We start from the raw sequence: 15116 nt of genomic DNA, 5'->3' as shown, positions 1-15116 counted from the left end.
AATCAAGGCTGACACCTGCGTCTGTTACAGATGTGAACCCATCTGAGGACCTGATTGAAGACATGTGGCTTGGTGTCTCAGTAGCCAGTCAGGGCCGACCTGGAGGGAGAGTCCTGGTGAGTCATTAACAATATTAACTAAAATAAAAACATTAATAGTACATAGTAACTTTAATTGATTAAAGCTACCTCGGGGCACCCCCCTTCAAAGGAAGGGAAAAGATCAAAAACAACTTACTAACTTACTAACTAACTGACTGACCGACTGATGGACCAAGCAACTAACTAGCTAACTAACTAACCAACTGACCATCTAACTTACTAACTAACTGACTGACTGACTGATGGACCAAGCAACTAACTAGCTAAGTAACTAACCAACTGACTACTAACTTTCTCACTAACTGACTGACCGACTGATGGACCAAGCAACTAACTAGCTAACTAACTAACCAACTGACTTACTGACCATCTAATTTACTAACTAACTGACTGATGGACCAAGCAACTAACTAGCTAAGTAACTAACCGACTGACTACTAACTTACTAACTAACTGACTGACCGACTGATGGACCAAGCAACTAACTAGCTAACTAACTAACCAACTGACTTACTAACTTACTGACTAACTGACTGACTGACTGATGGACCAAGCAACTAACTAGCTAAGTAACTAACCAACTGACTACTAACTTACTAACTAACTGACTGACCGACTGATGGACCAAGTAACTAACTAGCTAAGTAACTAACCAACTGACTTACTGACCATCTAACTAACTAACTAACTGACTGACTGACTGACTGATGGACCAAGTATCTAACTAGCTAAGTAACCAACCAACTACTAACTGACTAACTGACGGATTGACCAACTAACGAGCCAAGCAGCTAACTGGCTGACTGAGAACCGGTCCCGCCCCCTGCAGGCATGTGGTCATCGCTTTGTGAAACTCTATGGACCATTAGAGTTCAGGCAGATGATTGGCCGATGTTATCTCCTTGGAAACGACCTGCAGTTCAATGAGAGTGACGTGAACTGGCAGAAGCCCGACCAGCCCTGCAGGTTGGTCACATGACTCCAGTCACATGGTGACACATGTCACATGACACGGTAACAAATGATAAACCTGTCACATGATATTGTATTTGTGTGTGTAGTCACCTTGGTGATGTCAGAGCTGAGGTCATGTGTAATGCTGGGATTTCAGCTTCCATCACTCAGACCGAGGTCATCGTAGGGTCACCTGGAAGCTACGAATGGCAAGGTACCATTCTATTCTGTTCTATTCTACTCTTTTATATTCTATTCTGTTCTATTCTTTTGTATTCTATTCTGTTCTATTCTGTTCTACTCTGCTCTCTCTCTGTATGTGTGTGTATGTCTGTTTGTCTCTCTGTGTCTGTGTGTGTGTCTCTGTCTTTGTGTCTTTACGTGTCTCTGTGAGTCTCTGTGTGTATGTGTGTGTGTCTGTGTGCGTCTCTCTGTGTCTGTGTGTGTGTCTGTGTGTGTGTCTGTGTGTGTGTAGGTAACGTACACGTCTCCTGGATGAATCCCGTCGACGTCTTTGATTCTAAACAAAGTTTCTTCCCGAACATGGAGCTCAGGAACATTTACATTGGTGAACTGTCCCTTTAAATATCAATCCAGCTACTTTTATTTTGAAAATCTGACTCGATGTGAAGTTTTCATTATTTATTTTGTGTGTGTTTCTGTGTGTGTGTGTGTGTTTCCAGGTTACTCGATTGCTCAGGCTCGTTGTCTTCTCTCTGAAGATGATGTTACCATCGTAACAGGTGATAAACCTAACTGAGTTGTTGCTGTATTGATTGTATTTATTGTTTTGTCACTCTACTGATTGTGTATTGATGGACAGGAGCTCCTAAGGACAGTAAAGAGGACGCTCGTGGCTCAGTGCTGTTGGCGGTGAAACAGAACAATGAACTGGTCGTTCAGCAGAAACTCCGCGGTGAACAGACGGGCTCTTACTTTGGTAACGCCGTGGCAACAACCGACCTCAACAACGACGGGTAGCATGAGATTTACGAGTATATATATATATATATATATATATATATATGTATATGTATAGTATAGTATAATATATATAATATATGGGATATAGAGTCACATGATTCGCTCTGATTCATTTTCTGTGTCATGAGGTGACAACACATGAAACAGTTTAATTGGGTCTTGTAGCATTTAGATCAAATGGAAATTTAACATTTTAACTTTTCAAAGAAATGTTTAACAATAAAAAACAATAACTACAAATTCTACCAATCAAACTATGATTCGTCTAAATTCATCCGACACATGGGATTCTTGAACCGGTCCGGGTTCTGTCATGGAGAAGCAGCGACCTGATGATTCTGATGAATCTCTGAATAGATTATGGTTTCCTGTCACGCAGGTGGAACGACCTGCTGGTGGGCGCTCCTTTTTACTTCCATCGCCAGCAGGAGGCGGGCGGGGCAGTTTATGTCTACATGAACTCAGGAGGAGGGTTTGACTCTGGACCCACTCTGGTGCTGAGAGGACCGGCCCAATCTGCGTTCGGTATGACTGTTGCTGCTGCGGGAGACTTGAACCAAGATGGCTTCCAGGGTGAGGACTCGATGTTACACTGACAAGAGGAGATGTTCCTGTTTATTAATCACGGAGAGGTTGTGTTTCAGATTTTGCTGTTGGAGCTCCGTTCTCTGAAACAGGAAGTGTGATGATCTGGACCGGGAGTAGTGAGGGGGTTTCTACAGAACCGAGCCAGGTCTCTCTTGCTCTCTCTCTCTCTCTCTCTCTCTCTCTCTCTGTCTCTCTCTCTCTCTCTCTCACATACACAGGGACACTGGTTTGTTGTCAACCTTCAAACTTAGAACTTTGGAACAAATGTCTGAAGGTGTGAAGACCAAACAAAATTCAGATGAGACCTCGTAATTCAGAAGTGTACTCACAAATCAACCCCCCCCCCCCCCTGCAGGTGATCAGGGGCAGCAGTGTCGCTCCTCGGTTCAGGACGTTCGGGTTCTCTCTGTCTGCAGGTGTAGATGTTGATGGGAACAAATATCCAGACCTGGTGGTTGGTTCTCTGGACGACACTGTCGCTCTGCTCAGGTGACTACCTGTAAATACCACTGGTGAAAAGTAATGAAGTACTTTTACAGCTGTGAGTTACTTCCCACTGCATATTACTGTATATGTGCTGGACTGTGTTTACCTGAGACGATGTTAGGGTTAGTCTAAATATAATGATTTGATGACTCATGTTTTTAGTTGATTGTTTAATGAATCAGTTGATTTCTTAGAACTCGTCCCGTCATCCACCTCAATCAAACACTCCGAGTTTCTCCGGACATCGTCAACCCCGAAATCTGCGACTTCTGGTGAGATTCACCTGACACCTGCTAACAGGCTAACAAGCTAACAGGCTAAAAGACTGACTCGTGTGTGTGTGTGTGTGTGTATGTGTGTGTGTGTGTGTGTGTGTGTGTCAGCATTAAGGTTGAGTTGTGTTTCTCCTACATCTTCAGCACTGGAGAGAGGAATTACAGAGACAACATCAGTGAGTCCTCATGTGATGGTTGTTCTGACATCTGTGTTACCCCATCCATTCATCCATCCACACACACAAACACACACACACACTGCAGCAGCTCAGTGACTCTGTAAAGTGAAACACAGAGTTCCTCTGGTCTCACCTGATCTGGGATCAGATCAGAAGCTGCAGCTGGTTTGTACCGAGCTGGAGTTTCTGTGTCCTCCTCCACTCGGCTCTTACTGGGACTAACACTCACTCATCACTGGTTCTCAGGACCTGATGAGGAAGTTACTGGTTGCTGGTTTGATTCCTCAGTTTATCAGACTCATTGAAACATCATGAAAAGGACTCGTCCATATGTTCAACAAGAGTCGCTCACACTCAGGACTCAGTGATAAACGAGACCTGATCCGACTCCATCGGTTCAGAACCAGACACACGACCGGACGTCACCTGAATCCTCCAGATAAAACATGAACTGTGAACGAGAACCAGTTCATCTTCATCTGCATGAACTGAACTGGGAACTCGTTCTTTTTAAGTGTGAACTGGCTCAACACCGCTTCTGCAGATGGGCTCAGGTTCAGATCTCACAATCACATTTAATTGTGTAAAGGTTTGGTTGTTTGTTGATTTAAAAAAAGCAAAGAAAAAAGTTTTATTCAACCATCCTATATTGGCTATGAAAAGGTAAAAGCCTAAGAAGCCCCAATGTTTAGGATGAAGGTTCTTTGAGTTTGATAAAAATATAAATAACATCATCCTATGTTTGCTCAAAGGCAAAGCAAAGAGTCAGCCACATTTAATTATGGTGTGGTATGTTTTAGTTTTATTTTATTTTCAATCTTAATAAGTCTATCATTTGAACTTGTCATCAATAAAAAAACAAATGTTAAATGTATATATCCACCATCTGTCATTTATGTCTCTGTTCCCACAACAATATACAGAGAAAACGGGTATTTTTCATGCATTTAGAAATGGTAATTAATCACCACTAATAGGTTATATATATACCATATATGTAATCCTAACCCCCCATATTTACATGTCACACACTTCATGAACATCAGAGGTGATTGTGTTCTTTCATGCTCCTTTGTTGTTACAGTTTCTGTTTATTTTTGCCCACTTGTGTCTGAAGCTGGTATGAAACATGGGAAAGTGGCATTTCTTCACAACAGATGTTGTGTTGTTTCTGAGTGATTGTGTGTGTTTCTTGTCACAGCCGTTCACTTCGTTGTGGTCGCTGATGTCACCAGCCTGAAGCCTCGCCTCCGTTTCCAGGACAACAGGCAGAGCACGTACTCTGGTCACCTGACGATGCCGACGTCACGATGTCACTTCCTGAGCGTCGGGCTGCTGGTGAGTTGCACACAGCTCGGAACACAACTGTCCTGAGGGTGGCGCTAGAGGAAAGACCTGTGATTTTCTAAAGAGTTGATCCTTTGGGGGACAGGAAGGAGATTTATCAGATGTGGAGGAAGAACCCATTAAACTTTGGAAGGGATCATTGGGAAGATAAATGTTAGCCTCAGCGTATATATATAATCTTTTGATCTGAAGGAAAATGTTTAAACTCTATTTCAATTTATTAAAATAAAAATCGGAAAATCATTTAGTTTGATTCGTGTTTTCCACCTGAAAACTTGTCTTTAACAGCCTAGTGAACTCAATGCTAATGCTACCACACTATTAGCTCTAATCATACAAAGAAGTTCTCTCTTGAAAATGTTTGTGTCTCGACTCCTGTTGATGTCTGTTGTTAAACACGAGTTTGATTAAAGGACGTTCTGCTGTGTGCGATAAGATTTAAAACTTGTTACTGCTCAGCTTTAATCAGTCTCCGATGAGGTCACTTCCTGTTTCTCTACCCGAATTCACATGTTCATAAGTTCATAAGTTTCTTCACGCGGTTCCTATATCAGCTTGTTTGAAGTTGTCACCTCTGTTGTCCAACATTGAAGAATTTGTGAACATCGTTCGCTTATTTTTCTCTAAAGTTCACTTCACGTTCCTGCTGCCCATTTTCATTTAGTTTCCATCAAGCTTCAGAGGCATGAAACCTGCAGAGAGAGAATCCTTCACATGCACCTGATCTGGAACAAACAGGTTCTTTTCTGATGTTCTGTTATGTGTTTGTACTTCAGAGTCCGATTCGAGACAAATTACAACCTCTGGTCTTCTCACTGAACGTATCTCTGCACGAGAAGCCTCCCAAGAAAACAAGTGTCTTTCAGGATCTGAAGCTCCTCCCAGTGCTGAGCCACACCCCACAACCCATCCGAACCCAGGTCAGAACCTTTCACAACCCCTGTCAGAACACATCAGAACCCGATCACTATCAGAATGCCACACAAAACTAAACAGAACCCATCAAGATCGAGGTCAAGATACAAGAGTCCATTAAAATCATTCTGAGGTTAAAACACTTCCAAGTCAATGAACAAACTGATCAGAACTTATGTCAGAACCAGCTCCAGATCACAAATGAAAAACCAAGTACAGTCCACATACATCTATCTCTGAACCAGAATCAGAAGCCAGTTAATGCCGGTGATAACCAGGTACCTTAAAATAAATAGATAATCTGCTTTAGAACCCACTACAGTTCTGGGAACTGCTCAAATTAGAACCTGTGTAGTGTTGACTGACTGTTGAATTTCTTCCTGTTTCAGATTCATATCCAGAAGGCCTGTGGTTCTGATAACCGTTGCCATAGTAACTTGCAGATGACAGCCCAGTTCACAGACGAGAACCAGGAACCCCTCAGCATGTAAGAGACCTCTGTCCTCTGACTGAGGACATATGAACCGGGTGATCATGTCTCCAGATCTCGCTCAGACTCAACCTGAGAACTTAACACTGGTTTTACAAGACATGAGCAGAAAGACTAAACTGGACTGTGTGTCTGTCCACCAGGGATCAGACAGGTGCTGCTCTGTCAGATGATTGACAGCTGTCATCTGACTGTGTGTTTTCAGGAAGAAGAACAAACAAGTGTTGAACTACAACTCCGGCATTAACAGATTGTTTTTGGAGGTTAATGTCAGCAACACACCGTCCGTGGGCCGACAAGCAGAGGACGCTCACAACGCCATTTTGAACATCAGCATCCCACCATCACTCACATACTCCGGAGTTCGAACAAAGACAGTGACGGTAAAAATTATTGTCATCCATTTTGGGGGGGGGGGGGGGGGTAGTTGTCCCCACACAGACCCCGCCCACAATCTGATGTTACGTGCTCCTGTGGATAAAAGTCACACATTAGTCAAGTCAAGCAGATCATACGTGGGTTAGGGTTATGGTTAGGGTTAGGGTTAGGCTCCATGTTGACCTGGACGCTGTTTGTGTATCAGGGTTAGGGTTAGGCTCCATGTTGACCTGGACGCTGTTTGTGTATCAGGGTTAGGGTTTGGCTCCATGTTGACCTGGAATCTGTTTGTGTTTCAGGGTTAGGGTTAGGGTTAGGTTAGGGCTAGGCTCCATGTTGACCTGGAATCTGTTTGTGTTTCAGGCTGACGTCACAGCAGCAGAATGTTCGGTCCAGCACACGGTTCTTCAGTGTGAGCTGGGGAACCCGTTCAAGAGCAACCACAAGGTAAACAATGTTCTACTAATTCTGACAGTGTAGTATTACTGCTCCTACCAGTACTACTGTCTGTACTGTCTGACGTATTGTCTGTACTGTTCATACTATCTGTAATACTGTCTGCAGTACTGTCACTACTGTCTTTGATGCTGTCTGTAGCAGTGTGTGAAGTAATATCTGTAACACTGTCTGTTGTACTTTGTGTAGTACTGTCTCCAGTGCCGTCTGTAGTACTGTGTGTAGTTCTTTCTGTAGCAGTATTTGTACTTTGTGTAGTACTTAATTTCTGTCTGTAATATTTGTCTGTACTCTGTGTACTAATACTTGATCTCTGTCTGGTTCAGGTTCAGTTGTTCATCATATTTCAAACATCTGACATCAGTTTGGAAACAAGAGAAATTCAGACTTTGCTGCAGCTGTCAACGTAACATACACACACACAGACACACACAGACACACAGAGATGCACAGACGCACACCTGTATGAACAGATGTTGTGTCTGTCTCTTCAGTCTCAGTGAACAACATCTGTCTCCTGTCTCTGTCTCCATGTGGGTGGAATATTCACTGCAGACGTCCCTTACACTGTAAGTTCAATCAATTTAAATCAATCAGGTTAGAGATTCTATGAATCAAAGTGAAAGTTTTTAGTTTAAATGTCACAACATGAACTTTAACCTCTGGCCTTTGACCTGATTTGGGGATTTTATCCTGACAGAATCAGTTCACCAGGCCCCGCCTCCTTCAGTGGTCATGTGATCGGTGAATCGGCCACAAAGAAGACAGAGGACGTCGGCAGTTTGCTGCTCTTCACCTTCAAGGTTCATATCAGACCCAACGCGTTAATAACGATTCAAAACGGGGCGTGACCTGTGACCTTCTCTCATAGGTGCATGTCAACGGGAAGCCACTGGGTAACCTAGGCAACCTGGAGGTGGAGTTTAATTGGCCGAGTGTTCTGTCCAATGGGAAGTGGCTGTTGTACCTCACAGAGATCCGAGTGCACGGCACATCCGAGCCTCGCTGCAATCCGCCCGATGACATCATCAACCCTCTCAACCTTGTGGTAACCATGACAACAGCAGCCGGACATTGGGATTCTTAAGATAAAGTTTATTCTTTACAAACTTATCAACTTTTCAGGAAAGAATTGGTTTATTTCCAAGCAGGTTTACACATTCAAGGACTTTGCTCTGGTGTGTGTGTGCAAAGAGCAAACAACATTAAATATGAAAATATAAACACCAGGGAAGGGATTATGCAAAACGTTGTGAAATATTAAGGGGACATATTATGAAAATCTGAGGAGGGCTGTTTTAGACAGGGTAAAAAGGTGCTGTTTAAACGATCCTTGTGGTATTTTGACCACAATATGTTACAGACATTTCATTCAGACCCAAAGGAACCATATCAACTGTGGTGAAATGGGCACAATATGTCTCCTTTAAGCGTAGATTGTTCTTCCTGTTTGTTCAGCTGCCAATGGAGAAGAGGAAGGGGGGCGGTCTGGAGGAGGAGATGAGGGGGCGGGTTCTGGAGGAGAACAGGGGGAGGAGTCTAGAGGAAGAGAAGAAGAGGAGTGATAAATCTCAACCCATCCTCCTCCTGCATCAACAGAAGAGAAAGTCGTACACTCTGGTACTAATCATTTTAACTCACCATGCAGTACTGCAGTTAAAACCAAAGGGGCGCTGCAGAGTTGAGCAAAAACAAACTCACCTGGTTGTGTAAATCTGTTCAAATTATTTTAGACAAAAATAATTCATCCTCTATAAATATAATGGTTTTGAGCTCAGTTTATATAAAGAAATATATATTTATATATAAATATATGTGTGTGTCTGTGTGTTGACAGGACTGTGTTCATGGAGCCAAATGTGTGACGTTTGTTTGTCCGTTAATCAACATGAAAAACTCTGCAACCCTGAGCGTGAGAGCAAGAATCTGGAACTCAACCATGATCGAGGTAAAGTTCACACTGAATATAAACACACTCAGTGACTGTGTATAAATCTGTTATATATCTATTTCATTTTGTTTACATTTATTTTGAATTCTGAGTAAAATCTATCATTGACAGAAATGAACAGTGAAATCAAATCTCCACAATGAGTTTATTTATTTTAGGATTACAGTGATGCCAGGAGTGTGTTGGTTCGAGGTCGAGCAACCCTGAAGCTGCGGAGTAACAAACACACCATCAACATCGGGTCTCCCAGCACTGAGGTAACAGAATAGTGCTGGTAGCGCCTCCTATGGGTTGCACAAAAAAGGGGGGAAAAAATCCATTTGTCCATGTTTTTAGTTTCTTGTGTCACATCTTCCTCTGCAGATTGAGGTCCACATTTACCCAGACCTGGGGCAACAGGTGGACTCCAGCGCCCCCTGGTTTATCATTGGGGTGTCCATGGTGGCTGGAGTCTTACTGCTGGCTCTGATCTGCCTGGTGCTCTGGAAGGTAAACCAAAGAGTTCTGCCTGGTTTTAGTTGTAGGATCCACTACAGCCCAAACAAGGAGTAGTCACAAAATACTTTATGTAATTTTGTGACGTGATTTTTATTCTCAGAATTCTTGTATCCATAAAATGATGAATTTGTTATCACAGCATGTTGGTAAAGTGCTGTTGTGTCCCCCCCTGCTGTCCAGTGTGGGTTCTTCAGGAAGGCCAGCATCAGAGAGCTGTACGAGGCAAAGTCGCAGACGGCTCACGTGAAGGAGCCGGAGTCCGAGAGCCTGAGCGAGGAGCTCTGAGTCTGGGCACCAAGCTGCAGACCGCCTGCTTACTGACTGCTTTACTTACTGGCTGGCTAACTTACTGCCTGGTTTCCTTACTGGCTGGCTAACTTACTGACTGGTTAACTTACTGACTGGCTAACTTACTGCCTGGTTAACTTACTGACTGGTTAACTTACTGACTGCTTTACTTACTGGCTGGCTAACTTACTGCCTGGTTTCCTTACTGACTGGTTAGCTTACTGCCTGGTTAACTTACTGCCTGGTTAACTTACTGGCTGGCTAACTTACTGCCTGGTTAACTTACTGACTGGTTAACTTACTGACTGGTTAACTTACTTTCTGGTTTACTTACTGACTGGTTAACGTACTGCCTGGTTAACTTACTACCTGGCTAACTTACTGCCTGGCTAACTTACTGACTGGTTAATTTACTGACTGGTTAACTTACTGCCTGGCTAACTTACTGCCTGGTTAACTTACTGCCTGGTTTCCTTACTGACTGGTTAGCTTACTGCCTGGTTAACTTACTGCCTGGTTAACTTACTGGCTGGCTAACTTACTGCCTGGTTAACTTACTGACTGGCTAACTTACTGCCTGGTTAACTTACTGCCTGGTTAACTTACTGGCTGGCTAACTTACTGGCTGGCTAACTTACTGCCTGGCTAACTTACTGACTGGTTAACTTACTGACTGGCTAACTTACTGACTGGTTAACGTACTGCCTGGTTAACTTACTACCTGGCTAACTTACTGCCTGGCTAACTTACTGACTGGTTAACTTACTGACTGGTTAACTTACTGCCTGGCTAACTTACTGCCTGGTTAACTTACTGACTGGCTAACAAACTGCCTGGCTAACTTACTGCCTGGTTAACTTACTGTCTGGCTAACTTACTGCCTGGTTAACTTACTGCCTAGCTAACAAACTGGCTGGTTAACTTACTGCCTGGTTAACTTACTGCCTGGTTAAATTACTGCCTGGTTAACTTACTGCCTGGCTAACTTACTGCCTGGTTAACTTACTGCCTAGCTAACAAACTGGCTGGTTAACTTACTGCCTGGTTAACTTACTGCCTGGTTAACTTATGTCAGCCTGCTTCTGATCGATCATTTTTTTCAATAACAAACATTGATGAGTTTATTCAGATTTACGGTGAAATGTATTGTTTGGAAGTTTAATGGTAATTGTTGTTGAGTTTCACAGTTCACGTCTTGACTTGTGTATGTGTGTCGCTGTGTGTGTGTCACTGTGTGTATCTGTCTGTGAACATTTAATCAGTTTCACGTAACTTGAGTGAAATAATCCAGAGTTGTGAAACAGCGCCCCCACCCAGTCCGTGGTCAGTCAGGGAATCACACTGTTGTTAAACTAGCTTAGTTTTGTTGCTGCGTTAAACAAGCGATTCTCAAAGTTAATAAACTAATGTAAAGTCGGGTTTAGGAAGTGAAGAGAATGAAGAGTGCAGTTCCTTTAATAACCACAGGGGGCAGCAGGACCTGGTTTACATGTTTGCGTGTCATCCGTCAACTTTTCACTATCTCGTGTTTTTATGATTTACAGTGACAACATTGATTTAAATCTTTATTAGATGCTGTAATGTTTCCCATAATGCACCACTACCCAGAATCCTCTGGGAGTCTAAGATACAGTCAGATCCCATTCTTCATCTTCACCCTCATCTTCATCGAGATCAAACTCATTCACCTGAAAAACAAAATTACATTTGCTCTGGTTGTAAATGTCTGTGTTACATGAAAATGTATGTCTAGTCTATAGTATTATAATTCATATATATATATAGATTGTACATATATATATTCATTTTGATGTGTTGGTGTTATATTATAGACATATATCATGCATGTCTCACTGACATGAATGACTCCTTCGATCTTCTCATGTAAAATCTGATCCGACGTCTGTTTCACCTCCACCATCACTTTACCATTTTCTAAACACAAACACACACACACACACGCACACTGATCATCAATAAACATCAATTCATCACTGTCACATTTGAACAGTAAAAATATATTTCGTATAGTCACAGTAACATTAATAGTAACAGTAATACCAAGTAGAATGAGCAGGACTGTGTTGAATGCCTGAACCAGAGCTTTGTCTCTGACCAACTTCTGGAGTTTACAACGTTTGAGTAGCAAAACATCTGGGCCTGAACAAAGAGACAACATCTGGATGTTATAATATAACACACAAACACACACACACAAGACAAACATCAAATCCTAGAGGAAACGCTGGGATACTAACCAAATCAAAAGAATCCTAAATAACATATCCTGAGCCAAATGTTTAATATTTCTTCAATTTTTGTTAACAGAGCCAGAGAGTGCATTTTATGTATTGTTTTGGTCATCTGGTTTATTATATATATATGTTTTATTCATATATTATGGGTTTAGGATAGGGTAAAATTATATTTGTCAAGCTATTTTTAATTCTTATTCAAATGTCAGACGAATATTCATGAATTAAATACATTGCTCATTGAAAGGGTGAATCTCTACTATTATTACATCAGTGGTTTAAAATGGTTTCAAGATTACAATAATATCAGTTATCACGATCTTTTCTGGGACAACAATTGTGTTATTGTGACAGTTTTACCTTAATGTTTCTAATAAATCTCATGAACCAAAGGAAACACTATATCGATATCTTCCTTCTTGTGTCCAGCTGATGTGAGGTTCACGGTGTTGTGTGTTCCCGTTGTGCGTCGTCACCTGTGCAGGTGAAGCTGTCGTTGACCACAGCTGCTCCTCTGGTTGTGTGTCCGTGACGGGGGAAGTTGAGCTGCAGCAAGCAGCCAAACCTCAGGCTCCTCACTCCTCCCTCCTCACCACCTGCTCCATCCTCCTCTCCTTCATCGCTCAGCTCCTCCAACTGAGGAGAGATACCACAGGAAGTTACCTGCCTTCACCCTGACTCACGGGTGTGTGCACAAAATGTGTTTCTTACTGTGATGATGTCATAGGTCCAGCCATTGAATCCCAGGCAGTGATTGGCCAGTTCCAGGCAGCGGGCGTGACTCAAAGGTCTTCTGCTTTCAGACAGGAAGTGAGGGGTGTGTTTGGAGCTCAGCCTCACCTGAACACAACTTTGGATTAGTTTGATAACTGATCGCTTCTGTCGACCAATCACACACTGCATTTTAGTAGGACAAAACTTTGAAGTCAAGTGACCTTGAGTGGGATGTCCTGGAACAGCAAGCGTCCATCAGTCTGTCGTTGAGCCTTCGACGAATGAGAAGCCGAGAAAAACTTGACAATGGCAGAGAAAGCGGAGGGCTGGAGGGGAGCGTTAGGACGCACCTTCAACAGGTAGAGAGGCCCGAAAGACGAGAAGACACCAAACAATCTGTCCTGAACACACAAACACACACAACACTAAACATCTGCTTGTGAGACTGTGAGGTCAGAAGTCAGATAGGTGTGAGGACTCACATAGATCTGAGCCTCCGTGAGAAGGGACTGAATGTTCCAGACAAACAGAGTCTTATTGTTCTCCACAGGAACCACGAACTCCAAGATCTCCACGTCCATCACACGGAAGTAACAACAACCTGTTGAAACCAAATAACACAACAAATAACAAACCAACATGTTAACAAACACAATAACATAAACAATGTTAACAAACATGCTAAACAACATGTTAACAAACATACTAAAAAACATGATAACCAACATGTTAACAAACACAATAACATAAACAATGTTAACAAACATGCTAAACAACATGTTAACAAACATAAACAATGTTAACAAACATACTAAAAAACATGATAACCAACATGTTAACAAATAAAATAAACAATGTTAACAAACACACTAACCAACATGTTAACAAACATAAACAATGTTAACAAACATACTAAAAAACATGATAACCAACATGTTAACAAACATAAACAATGTTAACAAACATACTAAAAAACATGATAACCAACATGTTAACAAATAAAATAAACAATGTTAACAAACATACTAACCAACATGTTAACAAACATAAACAATGTTAACAAACATACTAAAAAACATGATAACCAACATGTTAACAAACACAATAACCTACATGATAACCAACATGCTAACAAACATGTTAACAAACATAAACAATGTTAACAAACATACTATCTAAGATGTTAACAAACATAATAACCAACATGTTAACAAACACAAAAACCAACATACTAACCAACATGTTAACAAACACAATAACCTACATGTGAACCAACATATAACCAACATGTTAACAAACATAATAAACAATGTTAACAAACATACTAACCAACATGTTTACAAACATACTAACCAGCATGTTAACAAACACAATAACCGACATAGTTAATAACATACTAACCATCTTCACCAGCTTCGTCAGCGTGTGACACTGATTCATTGACCCTGGATTAGTTCACTTTAACCAGATGTAGTAAAACCAAGTTAAATCAATCCGGTGTAAACATCACTATCCCGCTAACTAACCCGCTAACTAACCCGCTAACTAACCCGCTAACTAACCCGCTAACTAACCTGTTAAACCTAAATCGGTTTAAATTCCGTTCGTTTTTCCCCCTCACTTTTTTCAAACAGGATTTCCCATGCGTCGGCTTAGGGCCGGTTCTACTGCAGTGGCCAATCAGAACTCTGCATGAGTGACGACAGGTCCAACAGACCAATCACAGCGTCCCGTAATACTCGTTCTTCTTCTTCGTACGGTTTATTAGCGGGAGGCAACCAACGTCAAGGTGGATTACCGCCCCCAGTGTTTTTCTCTCTCTGTGTGTGTGTGTGTGTGTGTGTGTGTGTGTGTGTGTGTGTGTGTGTGTGTGTGTGTGTGTGTGTGTGTGTGTGTGTGTGTGTGCGTTCCTTCACTTTCATTTTCTGTCATGTCACAGGAAGTGAGACCTCAACATAATAAAAGCAGGGACTTTTACCAGATTCAAACTGTTGAAGACATTTAAATAAGAATACATTTTATTCTGAAAGTCTGACCGGTTTCACTTTTCTCTGGGGTTTGATTGGCTCGCTTTCGCTTTCCGGTCTGTGATGTGCGCCCCCCCGAACAGAAACATTAGTCAAGTAATATAAAATAAATACTTATTGAACAATAACACAAATACATCAACTTATTTCACTGTGCTTTACATTGATCTAATAAATCAAAACAACCTTTACATTTTAAACTTTATATATATTTGTATATTTCTATATGT

General features: G+C 41.8%; 2 protein-coding genes across 3 annotated transcripts in view; one reads left to right on the top strand and one right to left on the bottom strand.

The window, feature by feature from the left end:
- Positions 1–12729, top strand: part of LOC128458079 (integrin alpha-3) — a 15894-nt gene extending 3165 nt beyond the window's left edge. The window contains exons 4-27 of the mRNA XM_053442709.1: positions 31–116; positions 931–1067; positions 1163–1269; positions 1739–1798; positions 1879–2032; positions 2419–2612; positions 2684–2772; positions 2983–3116; positions 3308–3385; positions 3497–3564; positions 4769–4905; positions 5691–5834; positions 6219–6316; positions 6525–6702; positions 7061–7144; positions 7480–7559; positions 7648–7722; positions 7854–7956; positions 8025–8201; positions 8612–8773; positions 8991–9101; positions 9263–9361; positions 9468–9593; positions 9783–12729. Coding sequence (XP_053298684.1) covers positions 31–116; positions 931–1067; positions 1163–1269; positions 1739–1798; positions 1879–2032; positions 2419–2612; positions 2684–2772; positions 2983–3116; positions 3308–3385; positions 3497–3564; positions 4769–4905; positions 5691–5834; positions 6219–6316; positions 6525–6702; positions 7061–7144; positions 7480–7559; positions 7648–7722; positions 7854–7956; positions 8025–8201; positions 8612–8773; positions 8991–9101; positions 9263–9361; positions 9468–9593; positions 9783–9887 — 2786 coding nt within the window. The 3' untranslated portion in view covers positions 9888–12729. The remainder of the gene's footprint in view (positions 1–30; positions 117–930; positions 1068–1162; positions 1270–1738; positions 1799–1878; positions 2033–2418; positions 2613–2683; positions 2773–2982; positions 3117–3307; positions 3386–3496; positions 3565–4768; positions 4906–5690; positions 5835–6218; positions 6317–6524; positions 6703–7060; positions 7145–7479; positions 7560–7647; positions 7723–7853; positions 7957–8024; positions 8202–8611; positions 8774–8990; positions 9102–9262; positions 9362–9467; positions 9594–9782) is intronic.
- On the bottom strand, positions 11443–14608 carry rdm1 (RAD52 motif containing 1). Of its 2 annotated transcripts, XM_053442729.1 has the most exons (8): positions 14261–14598; positions 13342–13460; positions 13081–13260; positions 12857–12985; positions 12622–12781; positions 11952–12050; positions 11749–11825; positions 11443–11578 (listed from the first exon to the last, which is right to left on the bottom strand). In XM_053442729.1, exons 2-8 carry the CDS (start codon positions 13438–13440, stop codon positions 11513–11515), a joined length of 810 nt encoding a protein of 269 aa, XP_053298704.1. In that variant the 5' UTR covers positions 13441–13460; positions 14261–14598; the 3' UTR covers positions 11443–11512. The 2 variants fall into 2 exon arrangements, with proteins under 2 accessions (XP_053298704.1, XP_053298703.1); XM_053442728.1 differs by having other exon boundaries at positions 11443–11825; positions 14261–14608.
- Positions 14609–15116: the final 508 nt, after the last annotated feature.

This window comes from Pleuronectes platessa, chromosome 16 (assembly GCF_947347685.1).
Source record: "Pleuronectes platessa chromosome 16, fPlePla1.1, whole genome shotgun sequence".
Taxonomy (NCBI): domain Eukaryota; kingdom Metazoa; phylum Chordata; class Actinopteri; order Pleuronectiformes; family Pleuronectidae; genus Pleuronectes; species Pleuronectes platessa.
The sequence above is the reverse complement of the archived record's forward strand: the minus strand, read 5'-3'. Positions and strand labels throughout refer to the sequence as shown.